Below are 15,601 nucleotides of genomic sequence, written 5' to 3'. Positions count from 1 at the left end.
CCAGGGAGATACCAGGACAGGTGCTTCACCTTTTTACCAGGGAGATACCAGGACCAGATGCTTCACCCTTGTACCGGGGAGATACCAGGACCAGGTGATCCACCCTTGTACCAGGGAGATACCAGGACCAGGTGCTTCACCCTTGTACCAGGGAGGCCCCAGGACCAGGCGCTTCACCCTTGTACCAGGGAGACCCAAGGACCAGGCGCTTCACCCTTGTACCAGGGAGATACCAGGACCAGGTGCTTCACCCTTGTACCAGGGAGACCCTAGGACCAGGTGCTTCACCTTTGTACCAGGGAGACCCCAGGACCAGGTGCTGCACCTTTGTACAGGGTCTTTTGAAGATAATGCTAAAACCGCTTTCTTTCCCCACCGCCCTGAATAGAGTACCAACATATTTTGATAGGAAGCTACAATTTTCTGGACAAAAATAATTTGTTTATTCACTGAAAATACAGGACGGATATAGATAACACAGCCTGACAGATTACACACAAAAGGTAATTGTTTGCTGAACATGATGTATGTCCTAAGAAGGTGGTGTGAGAAACAAATAGATAGTAGCTCAGCTCCTTTCAGAGAAAATAATTGTATGCCATGAACATCTTCAAGCAGTGGCCAAAAATACTTTCTGTTACAAAAATCCCAGTGTTTTCTTAATTGTCAAGAATATGGAAACTCTAAACTAGCACCTTTGAATTTAATTACAGATCCACCAGAAGCACCACCATTTTAGGAGATAAGCAATAACAATGAGGAAGATGGACAATGCTCTCAGGGTGCTTCTGACAGCTCTACACACTGGACACTGATGACATCACCCTCAGGATCAGCTCTACACACTGGACACTGATGACATCACCCTCAGGATCAGCTCTACACACTGGACACTGATGACATCACCCTCAGGATCAGCTCTACACACTGGACACTGATGACATCACCCTCAGGATCAGCTCTACACACTGGACACTGATGACACCCTAAGGATCAGCTCTACACACTGGATACTGATGTCATCACCCTCAGGATCAGCTCTACACACTGGACACTGATGACATCACCCTCAGGATCAGCTCTACACACTGGACACTGATGACACCCTAAGGATCAGCTCTACACACTGGACACTGATGACATCACCCTCAGGATCAGCTCTACAAACTGGACACTGATGACATCACCCTCAGGATCAGCTCTACAAACTGGACACTTACGACATCACCCTCAGGATCACCTTCAGCAAGAGAGCAAAGCAGGCAAACAAAAACATCAATGGAGCAAGTAGGTATGACTTCACTGTGTCCTTGTTAACTCCAACAGATCTTGGCTGACCATGGATGACCATCATGTAATGGTCAAACTGTTTGGCTGCCAGGCTGTCTTCAGTGAACGGGTACGGAGCCCCGAGCTGGTGTGCAGCTGCCAGACCAGAAATGACAGCAACCTCGTGAGTGTTGATGAGGGTGTATGACCCACAGTACCATGTGTGCTTCTTGCCTTGGAGGTAGCGCATGAAAGGCACAGTAAATGCAAAGTGTTTCCAGGAGTGAGAAAACTGCCTCCACCAACGTTTCAAGAGGATCTTGTCTTCCTTGATTTCATCTCTGGTCCATGCCCCCTGTACTTGGTCGTCCAGGAAGATTGTTTGAAAGATGTTCCTACCCGAAGACTTGAGCTGGGGTTGGTAGTTGGTCAGGTTGAAAGACATCTCTAGTTTGGAGCTGTCATTGTCATCCGTTCGGACAAAATATTGATCAGTGTCTACATGGAGCTCATAGAACTTGTCCATGTATTCTCTGTCTTCATGAGTTACTATCAGGTCATTGTAATACTTGACATTCCCCAAGGCTCTGGTTTCAAAGAGGGTTGGTTCATCAAGAACCTTCAAGGCAGTTTCTGCATCACAGGCAAAGATTATGTCATCAAAGACTTGTTCATGATTGTTGGAGTCTGTCACATAGACATGCTTCCTCGTCCTACGGACTGAGGTCACAGGACGGTTAGCATGGTAAATGATACCTGATTTCGCTATTATTGTTTTATACATGGACTCAAGATTAGGGAATGCAAACATTTCTGGTGTTTGACTTAAAAGGTGCTCAGAGTCATAGTCAAACAACCTGAGATCATCATCAAGGAAGACCCGAGCCACGATGGCGGCCGACACGTTTGGTGTCTGGTTGCCTGTCCCGAAGAATAAGGCTGTGAGAGGATATACCATCTCATTACAAAACAAATCAGAGAACCCATACCACTTCAAAACTCTGGAAATTGGGATAAAGATGTAGAAGGCCTCATATCTGTTGACAGTTTTCAAAACTGATCCAAATTTTTTTATATCTTCTTTAAGATATTCTGTCAGTTCAGTCTCCGTGTAGTTGGTCCAGGCTGTTTGCCCCTTGCCAAAAGAGATCTTCATGTGGACAGGGGTTGTCTCAAAACCAAATCTGTTCATTAAGTTGAGGGTGTTTCTGTAAGTTGGTGTCCCACCTTGAACACCATCATTTACAAAGAGGTTGCCTTTCACAAGGTTGGTCGTGGCAACACCCCCTGGAACCCTGGACTTTTCCCATACCTCCACATCAAATCTGTCTGGATATCTGCCAAGACTGTATGCCGCAGCAGTCCCTGCAGCCCCCGCACCAATGATCAGCACACGCTTCTTCACTTCCGACATACCTCCAATGTCTGTGTGGACTTCCCCAACTGGAAACTGAAACATGGACATAGACTCAGGATTTGATTACAACAAGCAACATATTAAAACCTTTTTGTTATTAGTTGGTTTACAGATTTTGTTTTGTCTTTTGTGTAAACATGGTCAGAAGGTATTAAAAAAACAAACTTTATGTCATGATGGCCAAAATCCTGAACAATTATTTAAACATGCTGTAGTGGTGAGCTAAATATCTTGTGTTGGGATATCCATGAAAAAAAGCTGTGATCTGGTGATATATGTTATTGTTAAATGAGATTTTCAGAAAGACTCTCAATCTATAAAATTTATTTTTCTAATTTCCTGATGTTTGGATTAGTTTATTTTGTATGTGAAGTCATGAGTCAAAAACAAATGTTGTGTCTACCATTAAATAGAATACACAAGCAGAAAAGCTGCGATTACCCGATTCAATGGCCTACACCACAAGGACAAGCACTCATTACTGGCCTATACCACAAGGACATGCACTCATCACTGACCTACACCACAAGGACATGCACTCATCACTGGCCTACAGCACAAGGACATTCACTCACCACTGGCCTACAGCACAAGGACATGCACTCACCACTGGCCTATACCACAAGGACATGCACTCATCACTGACCTACACAACAAGGACATGAACTCATCACTGACCACCACAAGGACATGCACTCATCACTGGCCTACACAAGAACATGCACTCATCACTGACCTACATCACAAGGACAAGCACTCATCACTGACCTACACCACAAGGACATGCACTCATCACTGACCTACACCACAAGGACATGCACTCATCACTGACCTATACCACAAGGACATGCACTCACCACTGGCCTATACCACAAGGACATGCACTCATCACTGACCTACATCACAAGGACATGCACTCATCACTGACCTACACCACAAGGACATGCCCTCATCACTGGCCTATACCACAAGGACATGCACCCATCACTGGCCTACACCACAAGGACATTTCACTTCTTTTCGTATGATGCCATCCTTATCAGACTTATAGGGCATCTCATCTGGATAAGCCTTGTAACCATGGTAACAAGGAACATGTTTTTTTCTAAATAAGGTGCTATTGATGTTGAGTATCACTAGAGGTCTTTCACAACATGCTCAAATATCATATGTGTCACCATGATAATTTCAACCTTTCTTTCTCTATAATCAATAATTACTTCAGTTGTGGAAAAAAATACCTATTAAATAAAAGTTGTAGAAGAGTCAATGCCAAGTTATTTACATTATGTTTAATTCATAAGATACTGCTTCCATTGCTCGTCTTTCAAATTGTCTATAGTTCCTTCTTTGGAAGGAGTGGGGGTGGTCAGATAGCCAAGTGGTTAAAGCATCCGCTCATCACGCCAAAGACCCTGGTTAGATTCCGGCATGTGAACAATGTGTTAAGTGCATTTCTGGTGTCCCCGCCGTGATATTGCTTGGATATTGCTATAAGTGGCATAAAATCAAACACACTCACTAATTTGAGTGTAGTTTTATGCCACTTTGTTCTAGCCAAATCACAGCAGCAGGCTTCAAAAGGAGTTTTAAACAGTGCAACAGCAAATATAAATTATAATCAACAAAAATTTACTCAGATTTCATATAATCTGTATTTCATCCACAGAATCTACAATGATCAATATTTCCTAATACCTAAACATGAGACCATCACATCAAGAAGGTGTAGCTTGCTGCACCCACTACCTTGCTGCCAATACAACCAACTACTGTTGCACTGATTATTGTTGGTATTAGGGCTGGGACGGGTAACTCGGGTACTTGGGTTGGTTGGGTACTGAGTAGGATCCGGGTATCCACAGGACTACCCGGACCCGTGGTTAGTCACGTGATATATTGTTTAATGATAAAAAAATATCTAGAACTCTATGGTTTATCTCTATTTATACATGCTTACTTTTTATTTGACCCTGCACATATTTTCCATAAATAAACAAGAACACATGCAACAGGATCAGTTAGCAAGAGTAACGTGTGACACTAAATGTATCCAGATAAATCACGGCCATGACAGTCATGACTTTTGCATGACTCAATAAACGAGTCTTGATCCAAAAAAACAGTGACTGAAATCATGAGCAACAATTGACGTATGCCTGCACTGTTTCACCCAGAGAGCTAATTTTGAAGTCATGGAGCCTGACCATCGACCAGTTTATAAGGAAATCTCAACAATGTATTGTGTCATAAATGATCTCTGGAGACAAGTAGAGATGTAGTGCTGCACTCACCCTAGTCATATTCCTTCACGTCAACTCATGTCAATACACAATGATCACGTGACTGAATGAAAAAATATGTTGTTTACATTCGATCCCTTGTAAACCTACAGCAGAATAAAGTGTGAATTGATCATTAAACAGAAACAAATGTAAAAGAAACATAAATGGGTCCTTACTTGCAGTTCGTATTGTTCACCTTGCCTTGTTTAGACCAAATGACTGTGGTGACAGTTTCCAAAGCCCCAGGTTACTAAATCCCGTGGAAGCCAGATTACATAGGATGAAAACACACGGAATTGGGACGTCTCAAAACCACGCTACTGTATTTACCATATTTCTTAATACCATGCACTCTTTAATATATTACTATTGACTTTACTGAAGAAATACCGGGTATAAAACATGTATGGCACACAATAATTTTTGTGTCGATATCTTTGAATTCCTCAACAGAAAGACAGGCCAACGAATGGCATTATGAGACGCCCCCTTCGCGTATTACGGGAGTGAACAGTGACCATGGGCGGCCACTGAAACCTTTCATACCCAGCGGTTGTTTGTTTGGAGACGGCTTGTTACACAATCGGATTTTCGTTCATAATCTCCGCTCCACTCACACCTCAAGCTCCACCCGTTCACGGAACTTTCTTCGACTGGTTCCCGTTCGTTTCTGCTTGGTAGCGACACCAGACGGAGGACCCGGGAACCAGTCTAGGAGCCTTGTGTCTTGCGCTGGGAAGCTGACAGCTAAGAAGGGCCGTAACTCTACAGGCATACGGACTTCGCGGTTTTGACCATTTTCTAATGCGAAAATACAAGTCATATTAAGAGCAATGTATGTTTGCAACAATTTACATACAAAAACAGGTATGTATTATGTCACAGTTTTCCTCTTTAGTGCCACGGTTGCAATAAGTTGCCCATATAACCATGACAGTTAGTTATTTTAGCCGGTTGCTGCTGACGGAAGTCACAAATTGGACCAGATTATAGATCTAAATAGTTTATTGTCGATATATGATTTTTCTTAAGCAGATTTATGATAAAATGTATTAAACAGTTTTTACATTTGCTTTGATTAATTGTTTAATTGATTTGTTATTTGAGGCCCGTTGGCATCGGCGGGGTGCCTTCTTATGTGAGTATAGGATATGAGCTATTATGCACCCCAAAAACACTGTGTAAAGTACACTGTAATAAAATTGAAGTGTAACATTTGAATTATCCCACGCACACCCCTCACCAATCAAATTCCTTTCTGTGTCCAATATTCAGTTACATATTAGCGTGTTAGGTCATATAGAACAGAGGGGGCTCATAGTGTATCACAAACTTCAACAATGAGTCATTGTATCAAGTCCTTATGTGAAAAAACCTAGAACACCAGCCTGACTAGCTTTCCATTAAAGACTTGCTATTAAAGAGTAATTATGAACATTTCAATGAAGTTGAGTAAATATACAATGTTATCAAGTACTTGTTACGTTCAGTTCTGACACTTGTTGATTAATTGTTAAATGATTACAAATAACATCAAAAAGGTTATATTCATTTTACAGTTGGAAGTGATAACACCGCATATGGACCTTCACGGGATACAAGAACTTTATCTGAGAATAATGCAGTTCTGAATCTGTCAACTACATGAAAAGCAAGATATTATGCCTCTTCACTTTTAAACATCTGAGATATCTGTTTCTCTACAGTCACACACGTCGAAAAGAGTAACTTTTTAATCTGAATCAGCATGGTTCAGGAAATTAGGACATTCAAAGTTTTCTTATTCGAACTGAATGTCAGATAATTTTCAAAAGAAAAGGTTAACATGTAAAGTTTGATCTGAATCATGTGGCATTTTGCACTGAAGGCCATGCCATCGCAACAACGATACTGAAAATATGATAAAGTGCTACTGTTATGTGAACATTGTCCTCTACATCATCACAGCCTCTCAGGTAAGCTATCTTCATTTAACCCTGGATACTTATTATCCACCCTTAAAGATCCGGGTTAGAATTGGTCTCCAGGAACTCATACTCGTAAGAGGCGACTAACGGTACACGGGTGATCAGGCTCACTGACTTAGTTGATGCATGTTATTGTATCCCTGTTGCGTATATTGATGCTCATGATGTCAATCACTGGACTGTCAGCCCTACGTTCAATTTGTGGCAGATCTCTCTCACATAGCTTGAATATTGCTGAGTGTTCCGTTTCAACAAACCAGCTAATTACCCCCCATCACAAGTGGGGCAGGGGATATAGGTTTGGACTCATAGGTCCATCTGATTTCAATGGGGACAACTATTTTCAGTAATTGCTGTATATTTTTGTTGGACATGGGGCAATGTACCCCCAAATGGGACTCATTTTGTCAAAAACAAATGGGTACCAGGATGCCATTTTGCATATATCATTAAGAGATACGTATGTAGAACAAGTTTGAAAGCCAGCATAAAACATTATTGTTGACATAGTGAGAATTTTGTGCTCAGAAACCACTACTTGTGAATGACATTTTGCATACAAGATATGGGATACACATGTAGAACAAGTTCAAAACCCAGCATCAAGAATTGATATTTTATGTTATGGTCCTTGTTTGAGCTTTTGAACCACTACAGATGACATTTTGAATACATCATTTAGTGAAAATATTTTCAAGCTTGAAACCACAATCTTAAATTTATATTTTACAGAGCTATGGCCATTGTTTTTTGTTTTTGTGATTGCTCAAATGGGGGTCGAGTTTGTTTTAAGAAAATATCTCAGGAACATTTTATTATACCTTCATGATATTGGCCATGTTATGTAAGTCTAATGTCTTTGAGTTTCTTTGAGTGTCCAGTCGTGACTATTCATGAGGCTAACACTGTTTATGAATCCCCTAACCTTCAAATAAATATTCAGTTAGATTATGAAGAATAAGCCATGTAACATTCCATTGTTTCAGACAGCATGCCGAGCATGTCCACCACACACATACCTACAGAAGAACAACAAGTGCTGTCGCGAAGTCTACTGCCAGGATGGTAAGGAATGTTCTAACTTAATCCTCCGTCAAAACCAGGAGTCTATGTTCCAGGAGTCATGCAAATAGGGTAATTAATCTGGGTCATTATGCTTAAGACTTTAGCTCACCTGACTGAAAGTCATGTGAGCTTATGTCGTGGCCTGTTGTCCATCTTGGTCACCATATCGTCCATATTGAAAATGTATTTATGGCCATCACACGGTCATCTTTGTTCAGAACATTTGTAGTTAGTAGTGAAGGTGAACATTTGTAGTAAGTGGTGAAGCTGAACATTTGTAGTTAGTAGTGAAGCTGAAATTTGTAGTTAGTAGTGAAGGTGAACATTTGTAGTTAGTATTGAAGGTGAAATTTGTAGTTAAAAGTGAAGGTGAAATTTGTAGTTAAAAGTGAAGGTGAACATTTGTAGTTAGTATTGAAGGTGAACATTTGTAGTTAGTAGTGAAGGTGAACATTTGTAGTTAGTAGTGAAGGTGAACATTTGTACATAGTAGTGAAGGTGAACATTTGTAGTTAGTAGTGAAGGTGAACATTAGTAGTTAGTAGTGAAGTTGAACATTTGTAGTTAGTAGTGAAGGTGAACATTTGTAGTTAGTAGTGAAGGTGAACATTTGTAGTTAGTAGTGAAGGTGAACATTAGTAGTTAGTAGTGAAGGTGAACATTTGTAGTTAGTAGTGAAGGTGAACATTTGTAGTTAGTAGTGAAGGTGAACATTTGTAGTTAGTAGTGAAGGTGAACATTTATAGTTAGTAGTGAAGGTGAAATTTGTAGTTAGTGGTGAAGGTGAACATTTGTAGTTAGTAGTGAAGGTGAACATTTGTTGTTTGTAGTGAAGGTGAACATTTGTAGTTAGTAGTGAAGGTGAACATTTTTAGTTAGTAGTGAAGGTGACCATTTGTAGTTAGTAATGAAGCTGAAATTTGTAGTTAGTAGTGAAGGTGACCATTTGTAGTAAGTGGTGAAGGTGAACATTTGTAGTTAGTAGTGAAGCTGAAATTTGTAGTTAGTAGTGAAGGTGAACATTTGTAGTAAATAGTGAAGGTGAACATTTGTAGTTAGTAGTGAAGGTGAAATTTGTAGTTAGTAGTGAAGGTGAACATTGGTAGTTAGTAGTGAAGGTGAACATTTGTTGTTTGTAGTGAAGGTGAACATTTGTAGTTAGTAGTGAAGGTGAACATTTGTAGTTAGTAGTGAAGGTGACCATTTGTAGTTAGTAGTGAAGCTGAAATTTGTAGTTAGTAGTGAAGGTGACCATTTGTAGTAAGTGGTGAAGGTGAACATTTGTAGTTAGTAGTGAAGCTGAAATTTGTAGTTAGTAGTGAAGGTGAACATTTGTAGTTAGTAGTGAAGTTGAAATTTGTAGTTAGTAGTGAAGGTGAACATTGGTAGTTAGTAGTGAAGGTGAACATTTGTTGTTTGTAGTGAAGGTGAACATTTGTAGTTAGTAGTGAAGGTGAACATTTGTAGTTAGTAGTGAAGGTGACCATTTGTAGTTAGTAGTGAAGCTGAAAATTTGTAGTTAGTAGTGAAGGTGACCATTTGTAGTAAGTGGTGAAGGTGAACATTTGTAGTTAGTAGTGAAGGTGAACATTTGTTGTTAGTAGTGAAGGTGAACATTTGTAGTTAGTAGTGAAGCTGAACATTTGTAGTTAGTAGTGAAGCTGAAATTTGTAGTAAGTGGTGAAGGTGAACATTTGTAGTTAGTAGTGAAGGTGAACATTTGTAGTTAGTGGTGAAGGTGAACATTTGTAGTTAGTAGTGAAGGTGAACATTTGTAGTTAGTAGTGAAGTTGAAATTTGTAGTTAGTAGTGAACGTGAACATTGGTAGTTAGTAGTGAAGGTGAACATTTGTTGTTTGTAGTGAAGGTGAACATTTGTAGTTAGTAGTGAAGGTGAACATTTGTAGTTAGTAGTGAAGGTGACCATTTGTAGTTAGTAGTGAAGCTGAAATTTGTAGTTAGTAGTGAAGGTGACCATTTGTAGTAAGTGGTGAAGGTGAACATTTGTAGTTAGTAGTGAAGCTGAAATTTGTAGTTTGAAGTGAAGGTGAACATTTGTAGTTAGTAGTGAAGGTGAACATTTGTAGTTAGTAGTGAAGCTGAAATTTGTAGTTAGTAGTGAAGGTGAACATTTGTAGTTAGTAGTGAAGGTGAACATTTGTAGTTAGTAGTGAAGGTGAACATTTGTAGTTAGTAGTGAAGCTGAAATTTGTAGTAAGTGGTGAAGGTGAACATTTTTAGTTAGTAGTGAAGGTGAACATTTGTAGTTAGTGCTTACCCAACAGCTTACCCAACAACATACCCAACAGCTTACCCAACAGCATACCCAACAGCTTACCCAACAGTATACCCAACAGCTTACCCAACAGTATAACCAACAGCTTACCCAACAGTATACCCAACAGCTTACCCAACAATATACCCAACAGCTTACCCAACAGCTTACCCAGCAGTATACCCAACAGCTTACCCAACAGTATACCCAAGAGCTTACCAACAGTAAACTCAACAGCTTACCCAACAGTATACCCAACAGTATACCCAACAACTTCCCAACACCTTGCCTAACAGCTTACCCAACAGCTTACCCAACAGTATACCCAACAGTATACCCAACAGCTTACCCAACAGTATACCCAACAGCTTACCTAACAGTATACCCAACAGCTTACCCAACAGCTTACCCAACACCTTGCCCAACAGTATACCCAACAGCTTACCCAACAGTATACCCAACAGCTTACCAACAGTAAACTCAACAGCTTACCCAACAGTATACCCAACAGCTTACCCAACAGTATACCCAACAGTATACCAAACAGTATACCCAACAGTATACCCAACAGCTTACCAACAGTAAACTCAACAGCTTACACAAGACCTTACCCAACAGCTTACCCAACACCTTGCCCAACAGTATACCCAACAGCATACCCACAGCTTACCCAACAGTATACCTAACAGTATACCTAACAGTAAACCCAACAGCATACCCAACAGCTTACCCAAGAGCTTACCCAACAGTATACCCAACAGCTTACCTAACAACATACCCAACAACATACCCAACAACATACCCAACAGCTTACCAAACAGCTTACCCAATAGTATACCTAACAATATACCTAACAGTATACCCAACAGCTTACCCAACAGCTTACCCAACAACATACCCAACAGTATACCCTAAAGTGTACCCAACAGCTTATCCAACAGTATACCCAACAGCTTACCCAACAGTATACCCAACAGTATACCCAACAGTATACCCAACAGTATACCCAACAACTTACCCAACAGTAAACCCTAAAGTATACCCTAAAGTATACCGAACAGCTTACCCAACAGCATACCCAACTGCTTACCAAACAGCTTACCCAACAGCTTACCCAACAGTATACCCAACAGCTTACCCAACAGTATACCCAACAGTATACCCAACACTTTGCCCAACAGCAAACCCAACAGCTTAACCAACAACATACCCAACAACATACCCAACAACATACCCAACAGCTTACCCAACAGTATACCCAACACCTTGCCCAACAGTATACCCAACAGTATACCCAACACCTTACCCAACAGTATACCAAACACCTTGCCCAACAGTATACCCAACAGTATACCCAACAGCTTACCCGACACCTTGCCCAACAGCTTACCCAACAGTATACCCAACAGCCTACCCAACAGCTTACCCAACAGTATACCAAACAGCTTACCGAACAGTATACCCAACACTTTACCCCACAGTATACCCAACAGCTTACCCAACAGTATACCCAACACCTTGCCCAACAGCTTACTCAACAGTATACCCAACAGTATACCCAACAGCTTACCTAACAGCTTACTCAACAGCTTACCCAACAGCTTACCCAACAGTATACCCAACTTCTTACCCAACAGCTTACCCAACACCTTGCCCAACAGTAACTGCAAAGACAGTGTTTGGTACACAACCCTGATGTCACTGTTATATCTCGATGGAGATCATATCTCAGATAATAAATTTATTATTATTTTAAATGTTTTAGTCTTAGACATATTAGAAGAGATAACAAAATAAAGATAATGGACATTTGTATCTGTATATATAAATTTAGTCATGAATTATAAAGTAATAGTAATAAAAATTCTTTTCATTAAAACAAGAGACTATTCTGCCGTCTTCTGTAGAATGAGCCGAGATTATGTGTTCAGTGGAGATTGATCATTAAGACAAGTACAGAATTTGGGTTGACTCTAGTAATCGGTTCCAAAGTGCCAAATGATGTAACATGATGTTGTAATACATTACACCTTGTATTTCTTTGTGGCTATTAAAGCCTATGAAATACAATGAAAGTCTTTTTATTTATATTTATAAGTCTTATATTCTCATGAGGTGTCTGACAAATCTATTTTACCACTGGGGTAGCAAGCATTGGATAGTGGGAGAACCCAACCTTGGCATTTGTGATTTTAGATATGTGACAAATGTGTTGAGACTGAGATATCTATGAATACTTCTAAAGACAGCAGCTTGGGTTGTATACTCCCCAGGGAGATGAGAATGAAAATCGAGTGCTCACTGATCCATTGACCGGGGTAATAATAGTGTAGCGCTATGAGCATTCACTTAGTGAATGGAATCTGCGTATTATAAATGCACTTATTATTATTATCAGCAAAGGACAATAATACTTGATCATGCTGATCATGCAACATTTACAATGGAAACTGTGTAAAGACCTACTTCTGCAGAGCTACAGGATATGATAATGTGTAAAGACCTACTTCTGCAGAGCTACAGGATATAATAATGTGTAAAGACCTACTTCTGCAGAGCTACAGGATATAATAATGTGTAAAGACCTACTTCTGCAGAGCTACAGGATATGATAATGTGTAAAGACCTACTTCTGCAGAGCTACAGGATATAATAATGTGTAAAGACCTACTTCTGCAGAGCTACAGGGTATATTAATGTATAAAGACCTACTTCTGCAAAACTACAGGGTATAATAATGTGTAAAGACCTACTTCTGAAGAACTACAGGGTATAATAATGTATAAAGACCTACTTTTGCAGAGCCACAGGGTATTATAATGTGTAAAGACCTACTTCAGCAGAGCTACAGGGTATAATAATGTATAAAGACCTACTTCTGCCAAGCTACAGGGTATAATAATGTGTAAAGATCTACTTCTGCAGAGCTACAGGGTATAATAATGTGTAAAGACCTACTTCTGCAGAGCTACAGGGTATAATAATGTGTAAAGACCTACTTCTGCAGAGCTACAGGGTATAATAATGTGTAAAGACCTACTTCTGCAGAGCTACAGGGTAAGTAGTATAGGTAATGGGGGTTCTGGACCACTTCCACTGGAGCCGGATTCATATACCTATACTGCTACTACAGGTGGCATTTTTTATGTGAAAATGAGGATGCGATTCAATGATAGTCATGATTCTTATTAAAAGAAATATCAATATTAATTAATAATGAATAAAATTTACTATAGCCCACGAGGATATTGGAAAGGTGTAGGAGCAATAAAAAAATTAGCCACCGCGGCTAAGGTATCTAAAGATGTGGCCAAGGATTGGTTAAAGAAACAAGCGATGTGGCAGATATATTTACCGGCACCACGTTATATACCGAGGAAGAAGTTTGATATTTTTACAACGAATGAAGTTCATCAGGCTGACCTCTTGTTTCTTCCTCACGATAAGGTAAAACGCAAAACGTATAAATACGCTTTAACAGTAGTGGATGTGGCTAGTCGATACAAAGAGGCTGAGCCATTAACCTCGAAAGAATCAACAGAGGTAGCTAATGCACTGAGTCGCATATATAAACGCGGACCGCTAAAATGGCCTAAGCTATTTCAAGTAGATCCCGGTCGCGAGTTTATGGGATCGGTAACTAAACTGTTAACAAAGCACGATGTCGAAATCGTCCGTTGTGAAAGAGAGGCCCACCGCAGTCAAGCTATCGTTGAAGGATTTAACAGGACATTAGCGGAACGTTTGTTTGGCTATCAGTATGGGATCGAAATGAAATCCAAGCGATTGAGATCAACCGAATGGGTGACACGATTATCAGCCGTTGTATCAGCGCTGAATAATGAAGTAACGAGATTAATAGGGAAGAAACCATCCGATGCTATTAAAATGAAATCCGTGACTTCTGAATCTTCAGCACCGAGGAGAGGCAAAGAACGAAAACTTCCGGATAGAGTAAGGGTAAGATATTTATACCAGGCAGGTGAACTCGAAGGAGGCCTACGTCGCGCAACCGATCCCATATAGTCCCTTAAGACATATAACATTAGTCGATTGGTTACGAAAGAAGGAGAGCCTATTCTTTATTATCTTCAAGATGGACTGGGTAGGGCATTTGTACGAGAAGAGTTGTTCATAGTTCCCGATGGTACGGTATTACCACCATAACCATAAGCATAGGTAGTTACACCATCATTATCAATCCATCTCTTTGTATCTAAGGGGGATAATGATGTCTTGTTCATTCTTAATCCATATATCCTATGATTGTAACTTCTTAAAGAGTTCATCTCGTGTTTGAACGTTCTACCGTTGAATAATGATTCTTTATACTGTTCGTGTTTGATATGCTTTTTTACAACATACTTCTTAACGCCCTTGGCTTTTCTTATCTCTCCATTATCGGACTTTTTTATAGAATACATCTTAGGTCTTAATCCTACATACTCCGCTATAGGGGTCCCAGCACATTCATCCTTCATCTTACCTAATACCTTTTTATTTACTACGCTGTGCAGTGGATTATCTTTAGGGTAGTCGCTCGTGTCGTACATATCTATTTTTTCTGCCATATCTTTATACACATCCTCGGTTTGTATTTCCATCAACAAAGAATCTGTGTCGGTATATAACACCTCGCATCTATCGCCGTATTGCTTCTTAAGTTCGTTGTAATAAAAGTCATACATTAAGTGTTTTGACAAGTCGAGAATACTCATACCGACGTACACCGGTCTGTTGAATTTTATATTACTCTTCTGCATATGCAACGCGGCTAAGTTGTTATCGAATATCTTGCTTCTGTTAAAAGCCGGACTGGCTATAAGTTTCCTGAGTCTTTCTTCCTCATTAGATCTGACTAATTTAACATCAACACGCTTCCTTAGATTCTCCATAGTTTTACCAAATACTGAGTTATTCATGAGCTTATACAGATTCTTTTCGAAAACGCTGGTAGCTATCTTTCTTAAATCTGTGTTCAACCTTATATAGGGCTCCATCCAAGGGCTTTGATCAAACTTTAGAACTCTCTGTATTTTCTTAAGTTTCATACCTAACGATAGATATAACTGGAGATTTCTGTAGTGAACTATATATTTTGTCTTATCCATCAAATTTGGTACAAGTTTTTCTACGTTAGCTAACCTACTATTACCCATCAAGGAGCGTTGATATTCCGACATCCAATCTTTATTAACCATTAATCTTTCGGGAGCTAGCGGATAACTGTTATGGTCTTTATGTAACGAACTTGGATATTCCAAGTCAACTTCTAGTATGTACCCTTTATTCGCATCATTATTATGGATATTATTCACTTCGA

At 39.9% G+C, this 15,601-nt stretch overlaps 2 protein-coding genes across 4 annotated transcripts in view; one reads left to right on the top strand and one right to left on the bottom strand.

Moving 5' to 3' along the window:
- Positions 1 to 419: 419 nt before the first annotated feature.
- LOC124110765 lies at positions 420 to 5,668 on the bottom strand. Of its 2 annotated transcripts, none has more exons than XM_046470155.2 (2): positions 5,518 to 5,668; positions 420 to 2,719 (listed from the first exon to the last, which is right to left on the bottom strand). In XM_046470155.2, the coding sequence occupies exon 2, from the start codon at positions 2,681 to 2,683 to the stop codon at positions 1,217 to 1,219; it is 1,467 nt and encodes a 488-aa protein (XP_046326111.2). In that variant the 5' UTR covers positions 2,684 to 2,719; positions 5,518 to 5,668; the 3' UTR covers positions 420 to 1,216. The 2 variants fall into 2 exon arrangements, with proteins under 2 accessions (XP_046326111.2, XP_046326112.2); XM_046470156.2 differs by having other exon boundaries at positions 5,148 to 5,641.
- A 29-nt stretch (positions 5,669 to 5,697) lies between these two features.
- Positions 5,698 to 15,601, top strand: part of LOC124110767 (nascent polypeptide-associated complex subunit alpha, muscle-specific form-like) — a 59,068-nt gene continuing 49,164 nt past the window's right edge. For both annotated transcript variants that reach the window (XM_046470160.2, XM_046470159.2), the window contains exons 1-3: positions 5,698 to 5,838; positions 6,531 to 6,926; positions 7,925 to 8,003. In XM_046470160.2, the coding sequence (XP_046326116.2) occupies positions 6,870 to 6,926; positions 7,925 to 8,003 (136 nt within the window). In that variant the 5' untranslated portion in view covers positions 5,698 to 5,838; positions 6,531 to 6,869. The remainder of the gene's footprint in view (positions 5,839 to 6,530; positions 6,927 to 7,924; positions 8,004 to 15,601) is intronic.

This window comes from Haliotis rufescens, unplaced genomic scaffold, assembly GCF_023055435.1.
Source record: "Haliotis rufescens isolate VD_foot unplaced genomic scaffold, xgHalRufe1.0.p SCAF_13, whole genome shotgun sequence".
NCBI classification, from domain to species: domain Eukaryota; kingdom Metazoa; phylum Mollusca; class Gastropoda; order Lepetellida; family Haliotidae; genus Haliotis; species Haliotis rufescens.
Note: the sequence above shows the minus strand (reverse complement) of the source record. Positions and strands in the feature narration are given on the sequence as shown.